We start from the raw sequence: 26961 nt of genomic DNA, 5'->3' as shown, positions 1-26961 counted from the left end.
GCCAACTGTAATATATTACATGTCACATATTTCACATTAAAAACCATTCTTCTTCTCCTTTAGTGATCGCTCATAGCTGAGTAAGATTGTCTTCCATAAACACGGTTTTAACAATGAGTCCATAAGTGACTGTGGAGGCCAGTTCTGGATCCACACATCCTTCCACAGTGGGGACATTGGTTTCCAGGCAGGAGTTGATCACAGTGTGGATTTGCCAAGCGTGCCTTCCTCTTAGCACGTTTCTCCCTTGAGTCCTGAGTTCGAGTGTCTTCAAAGACTATGACACCTTTGGTAAAGCCTGTTCTCCAACTGGAGCGCTCGCAGGCCAGTGTTTCCCAGTTGCCAGTGTTTATACTACATTTTTTTTAGATTTGCCTTCAGACAGTCTTTAAACCTCTTTTGTTGACCACCAGCATTACGCTTTCCATTTTTAAGTTCAGAATATAGTGCTTGTTTTGGAAGACGATCATCAGGCATCCGCACAACATGACCAGTCCAACGAAGGAGATGTTGAAAAATCATTGCTTCAACACTGGTCACTGAGTGGGATTAAAAACCATTATAAGCCATCTATCAAACATTATAGATTATTATAAAAAATAAAGCATTAATATTTAAGTATTCAGTACTAAAGGTTGTATCCGATGTTAGTCCCACTCAGTGTAGGCCTACTGAAATATTTGAATTTGAATAGGCAAGGTGGGTCTACTCTGAGTAAAACCTGGTTGGAGACAACCCAGAATATCATTGCATGTAAAGCATCAAATTCTAATACTGCAGTCATAACCCCATTCGGGAGTAAGCCCCACTGAATTCAATACAGAGCTGGCCCACCCATGAGGCAAGGTGGGGTGACCACCTCAGGCAGTAGGAGCCACAGTGGCAGCAGATCTAATCTCCAAGCAATGCATCACCCGCTGTATTCAATAGCACTTACTTCTGAATAAATACAATCAGGCCTGCAGCTTAATACAATTGCCAATGCTCAATACCATTGCATGTCAAGATACTGAATACTGTAATATCAAATATCAACAGCCAAACATCAAATGACTGGAAGGAAACATCAAGCTAACAAAAGATTTTGAAGAGGAAATTCATTTCAGGTGAATTCTGGGCTGTTTCTGTGGATGGTTTATCTTTATGGAAGCTGGAGATTGGTACTTCCTTCCCACCGGATGTAAAGATTATCTGAGTCTGCATTCCTAGCATTTCAGAACTCTCTGGCAAATTCACAGCCAGCTCCCAGAATGGAACAGAGTGCTGTGTCTAGGAGGGCTGGCTGAGTGACCTCCAGCAGCCACCAATACAAAATTTGGATCTGGGCCATAAGTTTAGCGCTGTCTCCCATGCAGGCTTCCCAATGTGACCTCCATCACACTCCAAACTGCTATGGGCTACTGTGTGAACCGTATCATGGAATCAGTGTGGAAGGGAAAGGGTTAAACAAGGCATAAATGCATCCAGATTAAATCCTAAAGCACTCCATCTAGCCCATTTTAAAAGACTGCAAACTGGAGCTACACTAACTTTTTTCTTTTTTTCTTTAATCCTGTTCTTAAAGTGGGCAACCAAATACTTGAGGGAAACCTGCAAGCAGAACCCAAGCATAAGAGCGCTATCCCCTCAGGGGCGGACTTTCTGTATTTCAAATTTCAGCGGTGTCCTGCGCAAGGCCAAAATTGGGTCGTTCCCCCCCTCACCTTCCATTCTGCTCAATTCACTACATCATAGCTGTGATGCCCTGCAGCACCCGCTAGGCTCGGCCCTCAGCGCGTTCCACCATGCTGCCTTACCAGCAGCTAGTATTCAGAATCATTGCTGCCTCCAGCTGTGCAGGCAAAGTGTAGCATCATGGTTAGCCCTCTTCTCCACGAATACGTCTAATCGTCTTTTAAAGCCATCTAGCCTGGTGCCTCCTGTGGGAGTGAGTTCCATAGTTTAACTATGTGCTGTATGAAGGAGTCATCTTCTTTTATCTGTCCCAAATCTCTCAAAAGTACGCTTCAATGGATGTCCACAAATTTTAGTGTTTTGAGAGGAGAAAAGCTTTTCCCTACCCCCCTGTCTCCATGCCATGCCTAATTTTTTTAAACTTCTCTCATTCCAACTCTTAGTTGCCCTTTGTCCAAACTAAAAAGCCCAAAATCCTGCAATGTTTCTTCAAATGAGAGCTGCTCCATCCCCTTTTCCTCCCCCCCCCCATTTTTGTTGGTTTATTCATTTGTTTGTTTGTTTGCTTGCTTGCTTGCTTGCTTGTTTAACATCCACTTTGAATAAGAGTTCTGCTTTACTCAAAAGGCTGCAACATTCCTTTGTGATACTTGAGAGACCCTGTAGAGATGACTGTGGTCTGTTGGAGATTCTCCTGCAAGTTTCAAAGATCCCAGAAACCTGATCTGCAGTAACTTGGAGCAGGGCTTTTAGTGTGGCTGCCCCTGTTCTGTGGAACAGCATTACTGCTGAAATATGACGGGCAGAGATGGACTTTGGTAATATGGAGCCCTGAGCGAGGACAAACTAGAGTAGGAAACCGTATAAATATAGGTGTTGTTGTTTGCTGCTGCTGCTGCTACTGTTGTTGTTGTTGTTGTTGTTACTTTGTGCCTCCTCAGCTTGGGCTTGGTGCCCTATACAGGGGAACCACCTACATCACCCTAAATCCGGCACTGATGACAGGGACCCACTTTACAGAGACAGCTGAATACATTTTTGTCCCAACAAGCTTTCCCAGGTAGATAAATGGGTCTGAACCACAAGTTAGGGTTTGTTTGATAGGGTTTTGGTTTAGTTTTAAATGTATTTGTTGCTTTTGTTTTTGAAATGCTTTTAATCACATTGTGTGTAGATTGTTTTAGAACACGGTTGCTAAATCAATGACAATAATAATTAAATAGTACTAATTTTGTGCTGGTCCTAATGAAGATGTTGTTTTACCGCAGCTACTTGGAATTCTACTTTGGAAGGTGGATTTGAAATTTACTGCATGTACAATACTGAAAGAGAACTATATTAAAATGATGTATCGTTGGTACATAACACTGGTAAAACTTGCAAAAATGTATAGAACAAGTTCTAATAAGTGTTGGGAATGTAAAGAAAAAGAGGGTACTTTTTACCATATGTGGTGGGAATGTAAAATGGTTAAAAATTACTGGGAAATGATATACAGTATAATGAACTAAAGAAAATGTTTAAAATGACTTTTACCAAAAAAACAGAAGCATTTTTACTGGAATAACAGAAAATCAAATCCCAAAGTAAAATAAAAAACTGTTTATGTTCGCAACAGCAGCAGTCCAGATCTTACTAGCCCAAATGTAGAAGGAAGATAAGATACCAAAAATAGAAGAATTGCAATTGAAAATGATGGACAAGAAGAGCACAAAACCCACACAGAGACGCCAAATTTTCAATCTGTTTGTGAAAATTATCAGAGATCGCAAAGAAAGGAATAAATGATAACAACAAGAAGAGAAAGAAGGTAATAAAGGTCTATCCGAATCGAACTGGATGGAACTGTCGAATAAAAGCAGCAAATAAGTGATGTCTGGAGTCATCTGGAATTTTGGACTCGTGCGGAGCTTGATATATGGGTACCCCCCAAAAATTTAAAATTTGGCTGTATAATATGGAACTAATGTGATTTGAACAATGTGATGTGATTGGCCTGTTAATAAAAATTATTTCAAAAAAAAAAAGAAAATGATGGGCAATGCAGAAATGGCAAAACTTACAGAAAAGCTCAGAGACAATGACATTGAGAAATTTAAAAAAGAATGGGAGGCATTTATTGTATATGTACAAAAATATTGTAAACAAGTAAAAACATTGGCAGGCTTTGACTAAACACTTGCAAGTAGTTAAAATAAGATAAAGTTTATGAAAGGAAATTTGAACTGAAACAATAAAAACTGATGATATGCAATTAGGATAAAATATTAAGGATAATAAAAAGAGGTTTAAGTATAATTATGCAGAAAATATATATATTCAATGAACCAGGAAAGGAAGTCAGGAGGTTAAAGAGAACCTCTGAAAAGATGTTTTTTAAAAAATAATAATTAAATTTTAGTTCTTTTACTTCATGTTGGATATTTTGTATTTCTCATTCTTTTTTTGATGGAAAATAATTGTTGAAGTTGAAATTGTAAAACCAAAAAAATTTATTTACCAAAAGGGGGGGAGGGGATTTTACTGTCAGCCTTTATGGAAAGAAGCCTGGGTATCACATCCCTGCCTGAGGAGGACCATAGAGAACCAAGCCTAAGCTGGACAGGATTCTGGCTGGGGCTTATCTGCCCCCTCCCCAATATTTTTATTTAACTTGGCACCCCTTACTTGCACAATAACAATAATCCTAAAGTAAACTACTTCAACTCCATGCAGAAATGCAAGCTGAGTCACACAAGTCTATCTCACACAGTTCAGGCAAGGATTTCAGCAGTTGGAGTAAGGATTAGGTGTGGTTCATTTGGCTTGTGTAACAGATTTCTGTTTTGTAAGCTTTGGCTTCTTAGCAGGAGAGACTTGTCTTCCCCTGACAAGAAGCACATCCCTCTTGTGTTCATACTAGAGATGGAAGGAAGGAATCAGATTCCGTTAAAGGAAAACTTAAACTGTACGTAACTCGCAATTTCCGAAACAAGGCCAGAAGGAAAATATGCACCATCTTTCAAAACTCTCACTTCCCTGGATTTTCCAGGGCAGTTCTCTTAGCCAACTCGTATGTAGGAAAATGCATCTGCTATAGAAAAGCACGCATAAGGGTGCCCTGAATGGCTAAAATAACATGCATTGTGCTAGGGGGGAATGCTGTGCAAAATCAATGTGTACATTAAGCGAAATTGAGTGGCTATTAGTATAAATTCAGTTTAAAATGCGGATGACTTCTCATGAGAATTTAAAAAGAAACAAAAACAGTCATACCTCGGGTTGAAGTAGCCCCGGGATAAGTATTTTCGGGTTGCTCGCTGCAGCAACCCAGAAGTAACGGAGCGCATTACTTCCGGGTTTCGCCGCTCACGCATGCGCAGACAGTCGAAATGACTCCACGCGCATGCACAGAAGTGGCGAATCACGACCCACAGATGTGCAGACGTGTGGATGCAGGTTGCATTTGCTTCTGGATGCGAACGGGGCTCCGGAATGGATCCCGTTTGCATCCAGAGGCACTACTGTATAAAGTTCTCAAACTGGTGTGCAATGTGAAGAACCAAAATCAAGATTGAAAAAGTGAAAAAATGAGAGAACGCCTAGCAGTGCTGGAAGCTTGCCTTATACTGAATCAAATCACTGATCCTTCCAGTAGAGGGTTTCCTTGGTTTCAATTGTGTGGGGGGGAGTGCGTGTGTTCCCAGCCCTACCTACAGATGCAGGGGATTGAACATGGGACCATGTGTCCTGGTCCTCCCCAGCCAAGGAAGGCAGACCTCTGATAGTTAACTCTTTATTGACAAGAAAAGCACTCACAGCAGCTTCCAAGGTGCTCCAGATACAGGTTCAAATCCCTGCTTGGCTGTGAAACACACTGAGTGGCCCTGGGCCAGGCACTCACACTCAGACTAACCTCCTTCACAGGATTGCTGGGGAGGAAAAGGAATCATGTTTGCCAATGAGCTCCTTGGAGAAAGAGGTGGGCAAAAGTGTAAATAAGTAAAACAGGGCTGCCCACTCTTAAAAGGATCTGATACCTAGGTAGGAGTTGGGAATGTGATCCATAACAGCGGCTTGAACAGAAACACATGGTGATTCAGACTTTCCCCCCACCTTCAGTTTAATCAGCAAACAAGGAAAAAAATACTTTGAAAAGCAGTTTAAGGCACTGTCCCCAGGAGGAACAAGAAGGAGGAACTGGCAAACCACTTTAGCTCAGAAGGGCAGCCTAGTTTCGCTTAGCTGGAAGGAACAGGAAGCCATTCCTGTCTGTATAAAGAGAACTAGGTTGGCCCAATACATTTTGCTACCTGAAGAAGAACAGTGATATAGCAATTAATCCTTCTTCGCAGAGGACTCCACGGACTATATATTTGGGAGAGGAATTGGGGGCCTCCAAACAAACTAGGATTCTTTGGGGGGGGGGACTCCATGACTGCTAAAGTGGTATAAGAGTACTTTAAATGATGCTTTAGTTGTGAAATAAATAAATTAAGGTCTTATATATATAATAAATGTTCATAAATGTACCAAGCAAACACATACATAAATAATATAAACCACATGTCTGAAGCAGCACAGGAAAACAGCCCAGAAACCATTTTGACTCCCAAACTGACCAAATGTTTTTTTCTGCAAGGTCAAAGGGAAATGGAAAAGTCTCCCCATTGTCTTTTCATTCACAAATCCTGTCTTCAGGGTATGTCTGTGTATGAATAGGGTGAGCCTGTGACCTGGCTCTCCATTCTTAAGGAAATCAGCCCACTGGAAGGACAGATCCTGAAGCTGAGGCTCCAATACTTTGGCCACCTCATGGGAAGAGAAGACTCCCTGGAAAAGACCCTGGTGTTGGGAAAGAGAAGGGGATGACAGAGGACAAGATGGTTGGACAGTGTTCTCGAAGGTACCAGCATGAGTTTGACCAAACTGCGGGAGGCAGTGGAAGACAGGAGTGCCTGGCGTGGTCTGGTCCATGGGGTCACGAAGAGTCCACACGACTAAACAACAATGTAACTGGGCTCAGGAACTAAGTATTTATCATTACAAAAGACTGGCCAGGCTCCCCAGGGTATCCAAACAAATACCATAAGCATTAACAGGAAACTTGCCAGACAGAAGATGACAGGAGGTAAACAACGTACTCAGATTTCTCTTGAGCTACATCCCTTTCTGTGATGTATGTATGATGTTTCTAGGGTGGTCTTGAACTCCAGGGCAAGCAATTAAAAATGTCTATATAAGGGCAGGCACACCTTTGTTTGGGGTCCTCCTCCTTCTCCTGCGTGTGAAGGGGGCACCCTGTTGCAACAGTTCAATAAAGATCAGGCTTACTAGCTGCTTTGCTTCTCAATATTCTCTGGTTGGCCTCTGTTATTTTCTCTGACCGATGGAGAACCTGCAAAGGACTCTAAAAGGGCTCTTCTGTCCCCCATAAGGGCAGATTTTCATTTATTACAGTTAACATTGCAGGGGGTTGGACAAGATGACCCTCAGGGTCCTTTCCAACTCTACATTTCTATGATTCTATGAATACCTATAGATAGCAGATTAATTCTTTTTTTAAATGTCTCAAATATGTGACAAGAAAAGATGTAACCCTAGTGGTTGAATGAACTTGTCTGACTAAGATGCGCGCGTGTGTGTATGTGAATGACTTGGCCTTAGCAGTTACATGGAAAGGGATGTTGGAGGTAAAGCTCTGTTAGGAAGAGAAACAGAATTTGTTGCTATCTCCACCTCTTTCTTTCTTTCTTTCTTTCTTTCTTTCTTTCTTTCTTCCTTTTTGGCTGGGTTTTCTTCGGGCAGACAGAAATTGAACGAGGGGAGAGGATGTGAGTCACTGAAATTAATGTGCATTGCTAACTTAGATCCATAAATTTCATTGAATCTACTCTATGATTATGACCAGCATTAGAAACAACCCATTGTAATGGATTGCTCATTCTGTACCAGCTAAAGTAATCCCCCCCCCAGCTTGCTCCTTATTTTGCCCAGCCAAAGGTGGCTACCCTAATGGGAGCTTGCATGCATGTATTGTTGTAAAAAAAAGAAAAACATACACACATGCATAGGGGGTGCATGTAAATAAGTGTGTCCCACACAAACACATTCACCTAGTGGTGCCTTAAGATAAATGCACCCAAAACTGCGCTAACAAGCTAAATTGGCCTGTCAGTCGGAACCCCCCTGGGATGCTCTCCGCTCTCCATGTCCCTATGGGCAGCTAGCCCAGCCCTGGGTGCACAGCACGTGCGCTGCTCCAGGTGCCAGAGCAGCTAGCTCTGCCTCTGCCCCTAAAACAGCAACTTAACATGAATTTTCCTATCTAACGAGACCATTGATCCATAAAATGAAAGCAATAATCAATGTACTGTACTATAAAATAAAAGGCAGTATTGTAGATGATGAAAATTAAAATTATTTTTTTTTCTTATGTGCACTGATGATAGTCATTGTTTGGATGGAGGGCTTTTATCCATTTCTGCAGTCACACAATCAATCAATCAGTAGCTGAACTGGGTTCCACACAGTCACAAAAACAAGTCACAAGTCACAGTTGCAAGTCAGTCCCATAAAACGAAGAACAAGTCACAGTCAAAAAACTGAAAAAGCCACACAAACAAAAATGCAAAAAATAGCAAAAACAAAAGCTCCAAATATCACCTCTGTGTTGTGTGGGTGCTCGGGACTCAGCAGCCGGCAGACTCAACAGGAAGCCTCTGATCAGCAGAGGGGGAAATCAATTTACAGATGGAACACACTCAACAGGAAGCAGAACATGTTCCGCTTCCAAGGCAAACCTACTTCTGGGTTTGCAGCATTCTATTTCCAAGTTGTTCATAAACTAAGCTGTTCTAAAACCAAGGTACCCCTGCAAAAAGGTGGTTTCTGGGCGAGTGGCCCAGGGGTGTGCTGCCCACAGCGAGTGGGGTGTCCCGGGGGGTGGCACAGCAATATCACACACCCCTTCAGGGATGACACCCGGGGCGCACCACCCTCACCGCCTGCACTTCCTCCGCCACTGTTTAGGGGTTGTTTCTAAATGCTTGGAACGGATTAATCCATTTTGCATTACTTTCTATGAGAAAGCATGCCTTGGTTTTAGAACGCTTTGGTTTTGGAACAGACTTCCAGAACGGATTAGGTTTGGGAACCAAGGTACCACTGTACTTGAATCCTTTGACCTGAAATTCTTTTCCTATGACCCTGTGGTTGTAATGAAAACCCTGTCAACTCTGAAACCATTTTCTGACATAACACTTGCATGAAACTGAAACCAATATATAGACAAATTGTAACCTTTATGAATGTCACAAATAATGTAACAAGGACAAATGACTTTGAATCAGAATAACCTTATTGGGGTACGAAGACAAAACTGTTGCAAACTCTTTTCTGGAGCAAAGGCCCTTCTATTGTTCCACCCTGAGGCTACATTCCTTTTTAACCTTGAAAGCTCTGAAATTGTCAGCAACCTGTTTGTCCCAAAGGAACTTGCTTTGACTTGTAATTTATTTCCCTTATGGAGAAAGGCAAAACCTACGTCAAAAATGACATCTGATTGCATCTGAATGCCTTGCTTCTGACACCTACGGTACCAACCGCTCTGATTGCAAGCCTTTTGTCTGAATCACCCAAAGTTGTCATACCTGTGTAACCCTATCAAATGTAACTGCATTTGTACCCAGCACCACAGTCTTTGCACCCCTCACCACTGTACCTAAATCCCTTCTGCCTTTCTGTGTAATTTGGCAGTTTGTGACGTTACATACTGCCCCAAAACCTAAGGCATTGGTTGTTAACCAAAGTGTCATGGCACCCTGAACAGTCAGGGGAGACACAGGGTCCTTTCATTAATTGCAGCCCATTATCTACCTGCATCTCTCTCTCCCGCCACCCATGTATGTAAATAAATAAATAAATACATTAGACATCTCTGCCATCAGTTGCATAGGCTTATAACAAATGTTAATTGTTGTTGTTTAGTACAGAATCAGGAAATGTCCGGATTAATTTGCCCAAAATACAAAGGTATGGCTCATTTTATTTTTGATGCTATCTCTCTGGAATGCTTAATTGCTTCCGTTTTTTCAAAAGGCCATAAATGACACCTGAAATAAAACAGCATTAGAAGAAATGGGGAAACGTGTTCGCAGGACTGTTTATCTTCTTTAAATCCTCCCTAGCTTCAGTAACTAATAGTTCCTTAGTTTTGCACAAAGGGCTCGAAAAATGCAAGAAAATAGCAAAGTAGCTTGATCTTAACATTATTTTGCCCTTTCTGCTTCTGATCTTAATCTTGTTTTGCCCTCTCCACCCCCATGTGCACACTGATTTTGGGAAAGGCAGGCTGGAGCTGCCGTGTAGTGTGTCAGCTTCGCCCTACAGAGCAATGGCATTCATTGGGTTGGCACATGAGCTACTACTTACATGTATGCCAAAAATGGTGCCGAAAAGGAGCAGGGCGGAATGGAGCAGGGCAGAAGAAGACAGGAATCTCCACTTAAGCGCTATAATGGAACCCCAGTGTAAGCAGCTCCCTCAGGGGAGCCAGAGAAAGAATGTGGTTGGTCAAGGGAGCCATGGACCTGAAAAGGTTGGAAGCCACTGACCTAAAGCATCAAGGTTAAAATACCGTATTTTTCGCCCCATAGGGCGCTCTGCCCCATAGGACGCACCTAGTTTTTTGGGGGGGAAATAAAGAAAAAAAAATTCCCCCCCCAGGCGCGGGACTGGGGCGGGGGAAGCCCGAGCTTCCCCCAACCCCAGCCCCCAGAACAGGCAACTCTCCGCAAGCCTTGGGAGACCAGTGCGACTTCCCCCCAGGCTCCCACGCCTTGCGGATATCTGCCTGAAGCCCAAACCAGGTCGGGGAACAGCAGGATGGCGGCGTTCCACCTCCCGGCTGTCCCTCGAGCTTGTGGGGCTGGCGGCGGGGAGACCGAAGCCTGGGGCGCGCTGTGCAGCGCGCCCCAGGCTTCGAGATGCAGGCTGCTATCCGCAAGCCTAGGTAGCCCGCCGGGAACTCCCGCGGGCTCCCAAGGCTTACAGAGAGCTTCCTGAAGCCTGCATTCGCCCCATAGGACGCACACACATTTCCCCTTCATTTTTGGAGGGGGAAAAGTGCGTCCTATAGGGTGAAAAATACGGTATGTCTTTGTCCTGGGTTCTTTGCTGCCTACCTGTAGGAACCCAGTTGCAACTGAATAAACAGGATGCTCAGACCTAACCTGTCCAGCAGCTACCTCCTGCCACACTCCCACCCGCTTTTGACCCCATGCTGCCATGTGCGGCACTGCCAAAAAGTTGATCTGACCCAACTAAAGTTTGCTCAGGGTGGAGCAGGAAGGAGCTGCAGCTGTTGCAATGAATACAGAGGGTGTGTGGGTGGGTGTAGTGAGGTGAGGTGAGAATATTCCCTGATAGAAAATTCTCCGGAGAATATTCTCCACAAACTGTAAATTCTAATGTAAGAACCAGTTTTACAAGTCACATTAAAAAAACTAGTAAATAATGAGTCAAGCTGTTATATTGCCAGTGTAGGTAATGAATAATGATTTTTTTTAATCCAGTTACATTACTGGGCATTGTGTCATTCACTATTGGCAGTTCTGAAATGTGAGCTACAGAAAACTTTTTTCTTTTAGTTTTAAAAATGCTATTCATTTAATTTGATGAACATTTGAATTCGTATGCATTTCAACTACAGTGGTACCTCAGGTTAAGAACTTAATTCGTTCTGGAGGTCCGTTCTTAACCTGAAACTGTTCTTAACTTGAGGTACCACTTTAGCTAATGGGGCCTCCTGCTGCCGCCGTGCCACCGGAGCACGATTTCTGTTCTCATCCAGAAGCAAAGTTCTTAACCCAAGGTACTACTTCTGGGTTAGCGGAGTCTGTAACCTGAAGCATCTGTAACCTGAAGCGTCTGTAACCCAAGGTACTACTGTACAGTGGTACCTTGGGTTACAGACGCTTCAGGTTACAGACTCCGCTAACCCAGAAATAATACCTCAGGTTAAGAACTTTGCTTCAGGATGAGAACAGAAAACACGCGGCAGCAGCAGGGGGCCCCATTAGCTAAAGTGGTGCTTTAGGTTAAGAACAGTTTCAGGTTAAGAACAGACATCTGGAATGAATTAAGTACGTAACCAGAGGTACCACTGTATATGTAATATGCTTTTTTTCTATTTTGGTGTGACCTTATTCTTAGCAATTCTATACCCTTGGCCATACAGTGTGATATTTTTTACACAAAGTAGCTTTAATGCTTTATACATTTAAAGTACCTAGGCCTATACAATTATGTGTAACAGCATGTGAGGTGGCCTTGATTTAAACAGTTGACATTTCTATATTTTTATTTAGTGCCAGTACTGTAACATGGATTTTGCAGTGGTACAACATGCCATTTACCAGAGACTGACATACTGAAATATATTATGATATAACGATAATATATTTAATAGTTAGTGGCTTCTTTCTTATATGTATGCATATGGTTTTGTTTATCAAGCTGTGTTTTAGTCACCAAAACAGCAGGCTTAGTAATTAACTTGAGTCATTCATGATGAATTTTCAATCTTAAGTTTGGTGCAAAAAATCAAAGAATGCCCCATCGAATAAAAGTACCTGTATAGTTTTTGGTTGCCATCTGAACAAGTTTCCCCATGAACAAACATGTACTGTATATTAACTACTGTAATTATATCATTTTCAATGCATTAAAATGAATGTTCTATTTTAAATGAAAATTCTCTAATATTCTCATTAATCGAGAATATTCTCCAAAAAAAATTATTCTCGAGAATTTAACATCACTGTGTGTGCCTGCCTGCAGCCATGTGCCTGCGCCCACTCAGGCTTACTGTTGTGTTCTCTCTAGCCGGCATCCTTTTTGCTATTAACTCTTTAACACTACTCAATGGCAATCCTTTTTTAAAGAATCCACAAGCATGGATACTTAAGATGCAAGGACTCTTGGGTTTCAGCTAAGTTTGTTGCAGTGGATAAGAGTACTGGACTACGACCTGGAAGACCAGGGTTCAAATTCCCACTCGGCCATGAAACTCACTCAACGACCTTGGGCCAGTCGCTTGGGCTCTTGGTCTGACCTACCTACCTCACAGGGTTGTTGTGGGGATAAAATGAGGAAGGGGAGAACCATGTATGCTCCTTGGAGAAAAAGGTGGGATATAATTGCAGCAAATAAATTTAATATAATTTAACCACCTTACAGGGTTGTTCTGAAAGTAAAATGAAGGGAAAACTTCTGTATGTCACCTTAAGTTCCTGAAAGGAACGTTGGAATATAGAGGTTATAAATGAGAAATTTCTGTGCAGTTTTGAGTTGTTGTGGTGAATAGTAAATAGGGTGAAGGTTGTGAGAAGGAACCTCTGGCCTCCAGATGTTACAGACCATGCACATTAGGTGGGTATCTCAACAGCTGGAGGACCACAAGTCTTCTGACTTAAAAGTAGAGTTCCTTACCAGATCCTTTGGAAATTTAAGATAAAATTTTGATAAAACAGGACTGGAGTCACACAGCAGTTCATAACATAAAGGAAATGAACTACAAACTCATGTGCCAGCAATTCAGGCTCCAGTGACGATGTTTCAAGGAGCTGAGGAAGATCCTCCACAAGCAACCATCAACCGGGAGACAATGACAAGCAACCCAGATCAAGCAGTCAACATGGTTCTTCCAAATGTTGTGGACTATAAAATCAGCCCAGGACAGCATGGCCCATGGCCACAGCTGATGAGAGCTGCTGTATAGATACTTGGCCCATCCCCAGGATATATGGGCCTATAGAATGACTCAAAGGTTGCATCATGTGCATTATTTGCTTCCACAGGAAAATACTTACCCTCACTGTGGCAACAGATCATTTGCTAATAGAAAGACCTAGTGGTGTAAATGGGTAAGACGCATCACACCACAGCCTATGTCTCTTTCATGGAATTGTAGCTCCATGAAAGGGCAAACTACAGTTCTGACTGTTTTTAGGGAAGGCCACGTGCTTTAAATGTATGGAGTGGATGTGACCTTATTTTTTGATTGGCAGGGTCTCTACAAAGTTTCAGGCAGACAGTGTTTCCCAGCCTCACCAAGAAAAGCTGGAGTTTGAACCTGGGGCCTTCTGAATGCAAAGCATCCTTCCCCACTCTCAAGATTTTCTACATGAATGGTATAATCATCAAAAGCATATCTTTGAAATCTGCCCATCTTTCAAAAAACCCTGTTACCCTCCCAGAGCTGCAAGAAACCACGTCAACGAGACGCAACTACAGCCAAAACACATTTAATAGGAAAATGCCGGCCAGAGGATCAGGATGCTGAAGTTAGGGCTCATGCCTTCACAGCGTATTTCCGAGGCGGGTACAGGCGTTCTTTTCGCTGCTGCTTTTTGGTCTTCAGACCTTCTTCGTGTTTGTTTAGCCTGCGCCGCATGGCACGTGTCTTCTTAGGCCGCAAGTCTAGAGGCTTGTATTTCTTGCCCTGTTTGCAGAACAGAGAATCTAGGCTCAGAATGGACTTTTAGAAGAGACACAGGAGACCTCATGAACAAAAACAGAGGCAGCTGCAGTCTGAAATTCTGGGTACACAAAAATGTGACCACTTTTGTGTCAGTAAGGCTTGGTGAAGGCTACTTGCCTGGCTGCCTGTGGCAAATACGAACACTACAAAAGGACTAGCCATTGTAATGGCTATATGCTCCCTCCAGGATCAGAGGTACTACGCCTCTCAATACCAGTTGCTGTAGAACAGTGCATGTCTAATCCAGGGATCTGGAACCTTGGGTCCTCCAGATGTTGCTTAACTACAACCCTCATCATACCTGACCACGGGCTGTGCTCATTGCGAATGATGGGAGTTGTAGTTCAGCAGCAACTGGAAGGCCAAAAGTTCTTCATGCCTGGTCAACTCAAACTGGCACAGAGAGAGTTGCCTTATACTCAGTCAGTCCAATGATACCTCTAGCTCAGCATTGTTTACACCGAGTGGATGTCCAGGGTTTCAAATGGGAACATTGCCAGCCATACCTAGAGATGCAAGGGATTGAACCTGGGACCTTATGCAGGCAGAGTAGATGCTCTGCATGCATAATCTGAAGAGCTATGGCCTCAAAATCTTCAGATACTCATACACAGTAAAATTAATGATGCTTCTAGTTTTTAAAATTTTGCTTACAAAAATCGTATGTCCGCACCACCCAAAATGTGTTTTGATTAAAGATTTCCAGAAGAACTACATCACTGGCCATCGGCCCATAGAAAGGTTACCCAGAGGCCCAGACCATTGCTCAGAAGTACGACACCCTCAGAGCATTGTGTACCTACTAGACAACTGCTTAGACCACATGGCCCAGCCAAAGTTATCCAGCAGGAGGCTGCTTTAGCAAGTACAGATTCACACTGCATCCACAGAGTTTCGAGCAGTGCTGGGTGTTAGCCTTGCAATCTCTGGCACTTTGGAAAGACGCCCCCCGCCCCCAATATTGAGATTATCCAACTTGCCTTAATATTTAATCCACTTAAGGCTCCTCCCAGAGTTAATAGGTTGCATCCAACCAAGGTCTACTCACAACAGAACCACTGGAATTAATGGGCCTAACATAAGACATGTGCACTCATTTCAATAGGTTTGCTCTTTTGAGTAAGACCAACATTTGATGCAACCTATTATGAACATGGTGCCAACACTTTCACTGGGAGTCCTCCCTCCACCCTTGATCCACCAAAAGCAACTGCAAGAAAAAGGGTGGGCCACAGAAAAATAAACTTTAAATGAAACTCCAGACTCACTTTGTAGAATTTCCTGAGGTTTTCCTTCTGGGTCTGGTTAATGACTGTCAGCACTCTGGCAATGGATTTACGAACCACCCGGCTGCAAGGGGCAGAAAGAGAGACTTATGGCTCAGTGCAAAGCGCAGCCAAAAGCCGGCACTTGAATTCATTAGTTTTTCCAACATACTGGACACTTAAAATTCATTACTGCTGAAGGATAACATACAGTCGGAAGAGTGTGTCTGCTTATTTTTCCTCTTTCCAAACTCATCCATTTTTCTTTTGTGTTGTGTCTTTTAGACTGTAAGCCTAGGGCAGGAACTTCTATAAGCCCGTGTTAGCCTTGTTAGCTAAAAATGTAAGTGGGTAAAATGGCTTCAAGTGAACAAAGTAGTGCTGTACTAATGAGCTGTGGTGTCAGTTACTTGGATGGCCCAACCAATCCTATTCAGCTTAAGAAATGAGTGAATCCAATGGTCCATTTAGCAATCTCCTTTATTCAGCAGTGACCAACCCAACTCCATAGGGAGAAATCAAAAGCAAGATGAGTGTTTGCCCTCAATGTCTGGTAATCAAAGGTGTACTGCTCCTGAATACAGAAGCAAAATTTAGCAGTCAGAGTTACTCACTAAGCAGAGGTCTGTCTCCATGGATGCAGATACATCATGCATATAATGCCACTTTAATGGTCGCTTCCCTTTCCCCAAATAATTCTGGGAACAGTAGTCTGTTATGGATTCTGAGAGTTGTTGGAAGAGCCTTAATGAACTGCAGTTCCCAGGATTCTTTGGAGCGGTGTAAGAGTGCTTTATATGTATTGAATGGATGTGACCCATCAATTTGTACCAGTCTGAAACAGACACTCTCCCTGCAGCTCTGAGAGGCTGCCAGTTATGCATAGAAACATTAAAAGCTTGGCAGTTTGGGTTGGGGGGAGGCAGCAAATTTAATCTCTGCGTGAAAACGACAAAGGGAGGGCTGCAAGCTTCCAACAGTGAAAGGCTCTGCTTACAAATATCAGGCACCCAGGTCCCCAAAATGTCAGGGCTTGTAGCACAGCTGTGGTGGTGAACTCACATCTTTGAAAGTTTGGAGGCTGCTCCACCGGTCACCTTGGCGACCCGCAGCTGAGAGAGTTCCACCTTGAGGTCATCTAGCTGCTTCAGCAGCTCTTCCTTTTTCTTCCCTCGTAGGTCACGGGCTTTGATTTTGGCCTAGGAACAAGATTGAACATGGAATCAGAGCAAGACAAAGGAGTTCACTGGGTTATACCCAGTTCTACTCAGAGCAGGATGTGATTAACTAAGGTCCATTCATTTCAATGGTCTACTGTAAGTAAATGCAGTCAATTAAGACCGCTCTCTGTTCTGTCCTTGAAATACCACTGTATAAAATCTTCTTGAGGACCAAAGTTAACCTGCATACCACAATAAAAAAATAAAATAAAAGCCCTTGCAAGTTTTAAAAAAAACCCCTCAAGTTGTTGGGAACGATCTGAGATCAGTGGTGCTATTTCCATGGAGTTGTAAGAAAATGCCTATTCCCACCACAGAGCTAAAACTCTCACTGCTCCCCAGGGCAAGAGGGACTAACTGTTAAACCACTTTGGGAATAGTAGCCCCAAGAGGAAACAGGCCTAACAGCGCTAAGAACACTTAACATACTACAGCTTCCAGGGTTCTTTGGGGAAAGGCATGACTGTTTAAAGTGGCTTTAAAAGTATACTGCATATGGGGCCAAACTACACATTAGTATTACTGATCCCTGGCATCCAAATCAGCAAGGGGCTTTCAAAGCAGCTCTTTCTGCTGTCTCAGGCATACAGGACATGAATTCTGTGGTCACCCCTGTATATGGAGTGGGGAAATACATGCATTTCCAAAGGAAGCATTCCGTGCTCCCAGTTACACATTGTGGTGCCCTCCAGATGTTTCACTACCACCAACCCTAGCAAACATGCCCAATGGCCTGGCATTACAGGAGTTGCCCCAGAATATCTTCAGGGCACCACAGTGCCTACATCTCCATTAGAAGGCCTAGCTTAGGCTAACTGACACAGCACACACTTAGATACACCAGATAAGATTTGGAACAATATTCTCTTAACATGCATTAGTAACACTCAGTGAGGAACAAAGTTTGAATAAGAGATGTGCAAAAAACAGAAAGGCATTAACATTAAAAATAATAATAACTGCAGAACATGGATATACTCTAGGCTACCTATAACACAACATATCCTGCTCTTACATCTCAGTCAGACTGAAAATCAGCCCGCAGATGTGGGCTTTGTAACATCCTTGGAAAGTGATGGAATCTCTTTTGTTAGTGGTCTATACAGACACCAGGTAGACACCAGAGACCTGGAAAAGCTGGAAATGTTGGGTAACTGAACCTGAGACCACCTGCAAGCAGCACCTCTGTTCCACCACTCAGTTTTGGGCCACACACGCTTTGAATTTATGTTGTAGACATCAGAAGGATCACGTGCACGTGCAAGGGCGGGTTAAGTTTCTTGGGGAACCACCAACAAGGATGCTTGTCACAGCAAACCCAGATGTGCCACGATGTAACGTGAGAAAAGGCCTTCACGTACCCAACCAGGAGCCCTCCAGCTTCCAAAAATAAAATAAAAATGCACTGACATTTCACCCAGACAATCAAGAAAACAAGCTGCGCAGTCCGATACCTTGTAAACTATTATTTTCCTCCCCACATCGGGGCTCTTTCTTCCCTTAAGCCTGACTCGGCGCGCCTACTCAAACCGGACCTCCGTATCGCAATACCGCCCCCGACGTAGCTCCCCATTTCGTAGGATCACAAATTGGAAATGCATCCAAGGGTCATCTAGTCCAACCCCCTGCAATGCAATAATCCCAACAAAACCATCCAAGACAAACGGCCATTTTTCTTCCGCTTAAAAGCCACCCAAAACCGAGCTCTTCGTGCCGCCTAAATCTTCCAGCTTTCCCTCGTCCCGTCCCATCCATCCCCGTTTCCCAAAACCTTATTCTAGGGACTGATGGAAGCGGATTAAAACGACCCCCCCAGCCCCGCACTCACCATGGCGTCCACTACGCTCCCAGGCTACCAAAGCGAAAAGAAAGAACGGAAGCCTGCAAGGGTCAGGAAGCCGGTAAGGCGGACTCAACCAATGAACGCATAGCGCGCGGGGGGGACTGGGAGGAGAGTAAAAGGTCTTATTCTTGTCTCCCCCTCTCGTAATGGTTTAGCCTATGTAACCAGATGAGTGGCTCAGCTGCAGTTTGTGAATTCTGTTCGCGTGCCCCCCTCTCCTGGGGCTTATGTTAAGCATTTATATTAAGAGCATTAAAGGGATGATCAATATAGTAATCGAATTATTTAGCAATTAGAAAGCAGCCCAATTCAATCAACTAATTGCAAATGAAATGAAATGAAAACCTCCTGATAACGGAGGCATATTAATAAAAATTGTTGGTTTTGATGGTGGTGGTTGGTTTTGTTACATTTGCTATCTGGTGATGTGGGCTTTTTTACATTTATTAATTTATTTACCAGATAAGAGTAATCTCCACAATTAATGGATGCAACCAAGGATTGTTTTCTTTACATTATTTATATACCAACTGGTATTGGTATTTATATACCAATTCCATGAAAATGCTCAAGACTACTCACAAAAAAGAGAAAGAGAAACTAGTGCAATCCTGGGGGCACTGTGGGTTAAACCACAGAGCCTAGGATTTGCCGATCAGAAGGTTGGCGGTTCAAATCCCCGCGATGGGGTGTGCTCCCGTTGCGCAGTCCCTGTTCCTGCCAACATAGCAGTTCGAAAGCACATCAAAGTACAAGTAGATAAATAGGTACCGCTCCGGCAGGAAGGTAAACGGCATTTCCGTGCGCTGCTCTGGTTTGCCAGAAGTGGCTTAGTCATGCTGGCCACATGACCCGGAAGCTGTACGCCGGCTCCCTCGGCCAGTAAAGCGAGATGAGTGTCGCTACCCCAGAGTCAGTCACGACTGGACCTAATGGTCAGGGGTCCCTTTACCTCTACCTAAGTCCCAGTGAGATGAATAGAGTTTACTCCCAGGCAAGCAGGTACTTGGGCTGCTACCAAATAGTGTTGTGGCACCTTAAAAAACTGGGCTTGGATATCATACTTTCCAGGGAGTAAGGCCCATTGAACTCAATGGAGCTTCTGAAAATATATGTGTAGGGCTTCATCCAGAAGTTTTGGACTACAACTCCAAACACGCTGATGGGAGTTGTAGTCCAACACCTCTGGAGGGCACCTGTTTGGGGAAAGCTGTTGTAAGCTTCTGTGTATTGCACTCCACTTCTTCGCAGGCATTTCCATCCTGACAGGGGCGGCCCATCCCATTTCGCCACCTGTGGTGAAACAGGAATATGCCGCTCCCTGTCCCCCACTGCTGCCCCCACCCCTTCCAATGCCACTGGAATGCCATCTCCCCCTCTCACTCAGCTCAGGGAGAACCAGGGCGCTCCTCAAGGTGTTGCTGTTCATCTTCTCTGCCCCGTGGTGGCAAGGGGTGTGTGACAAGTGGCAATGCTGCGCACCAGAACGCCTTGGTCTCACCCATGAGAGGGGGGCATTCTGGCAGTGGCAAAAGTGGTGGGGCAAGCAGGACTCCACCTCTTGCTCTTCTGCAATCTGAGGCAGGTGCTTCACCTTACCTCATTGGCAGCTAGGTTCTTCATCCTGAGCTCCAAGGTACTAGAAGGCCCTGTTATTTGGTGAACTCCCATTGCTTGGTCCCTGCTCCTGCCAACCCAGCAGTTCAAAAGCACGTCAAAGTACAAGTAAATAAATAGGTACCACTCCGGCGGGAAGGTAAACGGTGTTTCCGTGCGCTGCTCTAGTTCGCCAGAAGCGGCGTAGTCATGCTGGCCACATGACCCGGAAGCTGTACGCCAGCTCCCTCGGCCAATAAAGCGAGATGAACGCCGCAACCCCAGAGTTGGCCACGACTGGACCTAATGGTCAGGGGTCCCTTTACCTTTTACATTACTGCTACTCTTCTGGAGATGGTCTCAAAAACAAACAAACAAAAACACGATGACACAATGCAATCATGAACATTATCTTCAGAAATCAAGATTTAGCATTTTTCAACTAGCAACTGTTGACATGCATCTCGGGATCGTTGTCTCCTTGGGAATTTGTCATGGATCGGTTATGATATACTTAGCAGGAACATCTAAAATGGCAATGTGCAGTCTGATGCTGTGTGTGTTGTTTCATTGGAATTGAGTTCTCCTGAACATTACTCTTTACATGGGTATGCGGGGGGGGGGGGGAGACGGACCTCAGGCATGGGGTGGGAAAATGCGGTCGGTCCTCTGGGCCTCTCTCTCTGCTCCTCAGGCCTCTCAGACCACACACCCTACTCAAAGCACAGCTCTCACCAGGCTGTACCTCTCACCAGCCTCATTGAGTTATTTGGCCTGGCTGGAATGTGACCTTAGGAACATAAGAACAGCCTGCTACCCCCAAATCTGTAACATTATGTATTTTTGTGTTTTTATATTGTAAACTGCCCTGTGATCCTTGCATGGCGGGCTGTCTAGAAATTTAATAATAAACAAATCCCACCTCTGCTTGAGCAAATTTGCTTAGCGTTAAGGATTCTAACAGGAAGACTACATGAGCTTTCTCACAGCCCAATCCTTGTGCATAACATCATGTCATTTGTTTATCATTTTATTCGTTAGATTTATATTCCACACTTCATCAAATGATCTCAGGGCTCTTTACAATATAGAAATGCAAGATCATTATGATGCGGACAACACTGTGGCATGGATGCACACAAGATGTTGCACTGAGGCTCCATCTCTAGACTGCATTAATGCAACACTGCTAGTGCTCACTGTCAATGGGTAACCAAGGTGTTGCAGAAAAATGGGGGGGTGGTGGCTTTTGCTGCCCAACTCCCCAAGGGACATACATCACAGGAGGCAGTCTGCAACAGAAATTTGAGTGCGGCTTCTCTCCTGGCTGCCAGGATACCTGATAATGTTTTGCTGATTGTATTACCTGGGCACATAGCTGTCAACTTTTCCCTTTTCTTGCGAGGAATCCTATTCGGAATAAGGGAATTTCCCTTAAAAAATGGAAAACTTTGACAGCTATGCCTGGGCAGCCTGGCCATTCTTTTGTGACTGTAAATACTTTAGTTCTTGAATCCAGGTCTCAAGCCCACCCTGTTCATACACAAATATGCCTTTAAGACAGGATTTGAAGGATTCTTAAGTGAAAATAACTACTGTACTGGGAAAGGTTTCTCCAAGATATCTCCTTCTTCATAGGAAATATTTAGAGTACGGTAATTTGAAAAGCCAAGATGGCTTTTGGGATTGTTCTGTGTGCAAAAATAATGTGTAATTTTCCTCAATGAATATTTCTTAAATTTGAAGGGTGAAGGATTGGTTTTCTGTGGTGTGTCTGCTATGTGTGTGTACCCAAAAATTTTAAAACAAAGACCAATGCTGCTTTCCCTTCTTATCATCCTTTAAACTGGACTTGCACTGGACAGCCTGGAAAAATAGAGAACTGCTCCTTGCCAGTCTTTCAAATAGACTACCCTCTGTACAGCAGGACAAATGGCTACTTTAGAGGAAGGGCTGCAGCTTGACTATACAGCATCAGCTTTGCATGCGGAAGATTCCAGGTTAAATTCTGGTAACTGATTTGTTTTCAACAGTTTTAATTATTGTATTTTTCAATTGCTGTAACTTGCTCTGGGACCTTTTGGTGAAGCAAGGGTAAGAAATTGAATTAATCATCATCATGCCTGGCATCTGCAGTTAGGGTTAGGAGATAAACTTGTCTGAAACCCTGGACAGCTGCTGCCAGTCAGGGTAAGGGACATGTATTGTTTACTTATTTATTTATTTATAGCTCACCTTTCCTTCAAGAAGCTCCAGGTGTATACATGGCTCTCCCACTCTCTAAAATATGCTCACAACAACCGTGTGATGTAGGTTTGGCTAAGAGTTGATGACTGGCCAGTCAGTGATTACCCAGTGAGCTTCATATTGGCCAGGTGGGGATTTCATCTTCAAGGTCCTAGTCCAATCCTTTAACCCAGACTTTCTCAACCTTGGGTCCCTGTATGTTCTTGAATGACAATTCCCATCATCCCTGGCCATACTGCTGGGAATGATGGGAGCATAGGAATCCAAGTTTGAGAATGGCTGTGTCTAACCACTAAAGTAGAGATGCGGGTGGCGCTGTAGTCAAAACCACTGAGGTTCTTGGGCTTGCCAATCGGAATCCCCATGACGGGGTGAGCTCCTGTTGCTCGGTCCCAGCTCCTATCAACCTAGCAGTTCGAAAGCACATCAAAGTAAAGGTAAATGGCGTTTCTGGGCACTGCTCTGGTTTCGCCAGAAGCGGCTTAGTCATGCACGCCACATGACTCGGAAAAACTGTCTGCGGACAAATGTCAGTTCCCTCAGCCAGTAAAGCAAGATGAGCGCCGCAACCCCAGAGTCGTCCATGACTGGACTTAACTGTCAGTGGTCCTTTACCTTTTAACCACTAAACTAAGCTAAACGAACCAATGGCTTGACTGACTCAATATAAGGATTTTTTTCTACATTCCTCTGTTCCTAGTTTTTTTCTTTTTCTGTTTCCCTCTTTCTCAATGTTTGGAAGGGGACAATCTTCTGGACATGGAGATGCATTATGAATTTATTTATTTATAATAATGTTTATTAATTTTTCAAATTTTACATTTCAAATTAAACATATTTTATTATACCATGGGTTCATTGACTTCCCACACCTTCCAAGATTCATTTAACTTATCCACCATTCCTGCACATTTAAATATATCCTTCTAATTTAGTTTTCCTATCTTACATCAGTTCAAAATATTTATGCTGTTGAATTACTTTAATACTGCCAGCGTTTTTAACTGTGCACAATTATTTTCAATATACTCGACAAAATTTTTATACTCCTCTTTAAATACCTGTTCTTGTTCTCTTGTTCTACTTGTTACATCTGCTAATTCTGCATATTCTATTATCTTAAGTTGCCAATCTTCCTTACTAGGAACCTCTCTCACTTTCCAATTTTGGGCTAACAAATTCTGAGCTGCTGTTGTAGCATACATGAATTACCATAAGTTCTTCTGACTCCTGGGAACAGCTGTCTGAACAATTCCTAACAGAAATGCCTCTGGTTTGGGGGGGGGTTAAACATTTTTTTCATCTCATTATATATCATTTCCCAATACACTTTAACTTTTTTGCATGTCCACCACATGTGGGACAAAGTTCCTTCTACTTCTTTGCATTTCCAACATAAGTCCGATTCCACATAATACACCTTAGCCAATCTACTCAGAATTAAATACCATCTATGGATAATTTTCATATAATTCTTTTTCAGTTTGTGGCATGCAGTAAATTTCAGATCATTCTTCCAAAGTTTCTCCCAGAGGTTTATATTATATCCTATATCCACTGCCCAGTGGGTCTTTGATACTTCAACCAGCTCATCTTTTATTTCCCATTACAATAATAGTTGTTAAAGCCATGGTTTTCCCAGTAGTGATGTATGGAAGTGATAGCTGGACCATAAAGAAAGCTGATCGCTGAAGAATCGATGCTTTTGATTTATGGTGCTGGAGGAGACTCTTGAGAGTCCCATGGACTGCAAGAAGATCAAACCTATCCATTCTTAAGGAAATCAGCCCTGAGTGCTCACTGGAAGGACAGATTCTGAAGCTGAAGCTCCAATACTTTGGCCACCTCATGAGAAGAGAAGACTCCCTGGAAAAGACCCTGATGTTGGGAAAGATTGAGGGCACAAGGAGAAGCGGACAACAGAGGATGAGATGGTTGGAGAGTGTTCTCGAGGCTACCAACATGAGTTTGACCAAACTGTGGGAGGCGGTGGAAGACAGGAGTGCCTGGTGTGCTCTGGTCCATGGGGTCACGAAGAGTTGGACACGACTAAACAACAATATTAGTTTATACATTTTGGACAATAATTTTTCCATGTTCGTAAATAGCTCTTTTTCAGATTAAGGAGGTTTGGTCCAAAAAACAATTTTTCTTATCTAATTTAAACATATCATGTAATTGGTGATACTGTAGCCGCTCAGTAACCTGGCTCCTTACTTCTTCCAGTGGTTTTAATCTGGGTTGGCTAAGGGGTCCAGGATACCCCATTCAACTTCCCCTTGGTTTTCTTCCCCCCACCAACGTGTGCATGCCTCAGCATTATCTGCCACTGAGCATACTCACACCTCTTTGTGCTGTTTGGGGGTTCCTCTACCCCCCCAACCCCCAGATACTTTTTTATTCTTCTGCAAAATTTGAGGGCCCCCCCCCCAGCCTGTTCTTGTGCATGGTAGTTACGTTTCGGCTGCAAATGGACTCACACTTGGGATAACTGAGTTCACTATATTAGCATATCATGATTATAAAGATATCAGATTATACTGTATATGGAAAACCCCAAATCCATCCCACTCAGCCATTCCTCCCTGCTGTTCGCAGGAATGATCATCACCACCACCACCTCCATCATATACATTTATTACCCGCCCTTCACCAGCTTGTCCCAGGGCGGGTTACAACAACTTTTTAAAATATCAAAAGTTAGATATCAAAATTGAAAGGGAAAAAAACCCACCCGTTAAAACAGATTAGAAGGGTACGTTAAATCTGCCTCTCCTTTCAGAGCAACGCCCCGCTTTGCCCTCAAGATGGCGCTCTGTGACACCCCTCACCCCCCCGTCCCCCCTCCCGCTTCTGCCTTCTGAGGGCGAGTGCCTGGAGACTCAGAGGCGAGAGCGGCGGCGAGCCCAGCCAATCGGACGCTTCCTCCTGGGCCGCGAGGCCAATGAGGGCGCCGGAGTGGCGCGGCGGGGGCGGGCCGAGCGAGGCCGTGCCCAGGTTAGGCTGAGGTGGAGGCATCGCTCCCTTCCAGCCGAGAGCGAGCGAGCGAGGGAGGGAGCGAGCAGCCTCCGCCGCCGCCGCTGCTGCCGCCGCTGCCGCAGCTCCATCCTCGCTCGGGAGCGCGGATGGTGAGAGGGGCGGCTCGCCAGCCCCGCACCGGCCCGGCCTCCAGGTAAGCGACGCGTGGGAGGGGCCGAAGGTGGAGCGGGTGTGGGGTTGGTTGTGGGAAGCGTCCCTTCCAGCGAGGTTTTTTTTTGGCGTGTGTAAGATGGGGGCGATGGTGAGGGGCAGTGGGATTTCTGGTGCATTGGGGGCGTCTAGGTCGTGTGGACGTGGTGGGGCTGAGGAGGGGAAAGGGTGGTGCGGGGGGGTTTTTTGGGGGGAAGGGCTTCCCGATGCCTTGAGGGTCTGCTGGGAGCTTGTGGGGCGCAGGGCGTGTGGAAGTTGGGGGGCTGAGAAAGGGAGATGGCGAGGGGTCCGAGGCATGAGAAGGGTGAGCATGGATGGACTGGGAGTCGTCTGGGCAGGGACTGGGGCGCCGGAGTTGGGCATGAGGAGGCTGGAGGAGAGAGTGGGCATGGGGAGGGGTATTGTGGGTATAGGGAGGGCTTTGGGGGTATGGGAGGGTCATCTGATTTGAGGGGTGTTGCCTAGTGGGAGGGGGTTAGATACGTGAGAGTAAGGAGTGGAACATTATCATGGGCTGTGGACTATGTTTGGGGATTGTATGCTAACATGGGGGGCATGGGGAGGGGTCCAGGGTTACCAAAAGGAAGCTTGGGGTCTATAGAGTGAATGGCAATTGAAGGCTGAGATGGGGGGGGGGGTTGGGGCAAAAGGGGTATAGTGAGGAGTTTTGGGGTATGAGATGCGTGAGGGGCGAAGGGCTATTGGATGGATTAAGGGTTGTCTTGGGATGTGTGAATTAGGGATTGAGTTGGTTTGCGGGCTGTGCTGAGGGTTTATATGCTGGAGGGGCTTGGCTTAGGCATGAACAGGGGTAAAGGAGTGAAGGATAGGGGCAATGAGAGAGGCCTTCACCTTGAGGAGCTGAGTTATGGGGTGTCTGGAAAAATGTGGGTTGAGGTGCATGACTTGGGGGAGCATGACTTGGGGTGATGAGGTTCCTTTGAGGGGGGTTGTGTGCAAGTTAGAAGTAAAAGAGTGTGGTAGGTTGATGATTGCATTCCATTTTTTCCTATGGCCCCAGGCATAACAGGAACATTGCCCCAAAAGGGTGGCTTATGAGAGAATATGGCCCTCACATTTGGAGTCTGTCTGCAGAATTAGGAAGGGTTTGGGGTATGAAGGGATGTTGGTAGAGAAGTGATGGGTTGGAGCCTAGGGAGAATTGGGGGTTGAGGAGCCAGGGGTAGGAAGTGGGAGAAGGCACCAGAAAGGTTAGAGTTGTTTTATGGGTTTGGGGTATAAAGGGTGAGTAGAGACCGAATTGAAAGGGAAGTACATTTTTAAGGAGTTGAGGCTGCCTTGGAGGTTTGTTTGGGTTGTGTAATATTGGGAATTAGAGAAGCATGAGGGTGCTGGGAAGAGTTAGGGGGTTGGGGTAGAAAGGTGTGGGGGTGTGGGGCAACG

The 26961-nt window shown here is 44.5% G+C and overlaps 2 protein-coding genes and 1 long non-coding RNA gene across 8 annotated transcripts in view; 2 read left to right on the top strand and 1 right to left on the bottom strand.

Moving 5' to 3' along the window:
• The window catches only part of LOC310669698, a 173191-nt gene that overhangs the window by 51907 nt on the left and 94323 nt on the right, over positions 1-26961 (top strand). The gene's annotated exons all lie outside the window — the stretch shown is intronic.
• On the bottom strand, positions 13946-18631 carry RPL35 (ribosomal protein L35). Its single transcript, XM_083422753.1, has 4 exons — positions 18511-18631; positions 16525-16661; positions 15466-15547; positions 13946-14158 (listed from the first exon to the last, which is right to left on the bottom strand). The coding sequence occupies exons 1-4, from the start codon at positions 18511-18513 to the stop codon at positions 14009-14011; spliced, it is 372 nt and encodes a 123-aa protein (XP_083278879.1). The 5' UTR covers positions 18514-18631; the 3' UTR covers positions 13946-14008.
• Positions 25311-26961, top strand: part of SCAI (suppressor of cancer cell invasion) — a 75635-nt gene continuing 73984 nt past the window's right edge. The window contains exon 1 of one of the 6 annotated variants that reach the window (XM_083423708.1): positions 25311-25540. In XM_083423708.1, the coding sequence (XP_083279834.1) occupies positions 25494-25540 (47 nt within the window). In that variant the 5' untranslated portion in view covers positions 25311-25493. The remainder of the gene's footprint in view (positions 25541-26961) is intronic. The other 5 variants (XM_083423709.1, XR_014507209.1, XM_083423706.1 and 2 more) reach the window with 5 other exon arrangements.

This window comes from Podarcis tiliguerta (assembly GCF_965153285.1).
Source record: "Podarcis tiliguerta genome assembly, chromosome: Z".
Classification (NCBI taxonomy): Eukaryota; Metazoa; Chordata; class Lepidosauria; order Squamata; family Lacertidae; genus Podarcis; species Podarcis tiliguerta.
The sequence above is the reverse complement of the archived record's forward strand: the minus strand, read 5'-3'. Positions and strand labels throughout refer to the sequence as shown.

Coding starts and splice junctions, on each gene's coding strand:
- RPL35 (XM_083422753.1), bottom strand. Junction 15,548..16,524: donor GCCTCCAAACTTTCAAAGAT/GTGAGTTCACCA, acceptor TGCCCCTTGCAG/CCGGGTGGTTCGTAAATCCA. Junction 14,159..15,465: donor ACCTCAGGAAATTCTACAAA/GTGAGTCTGGAG, acceptor TTCTGCAAACAG/GGCAAGAAATACAAGCCTCT.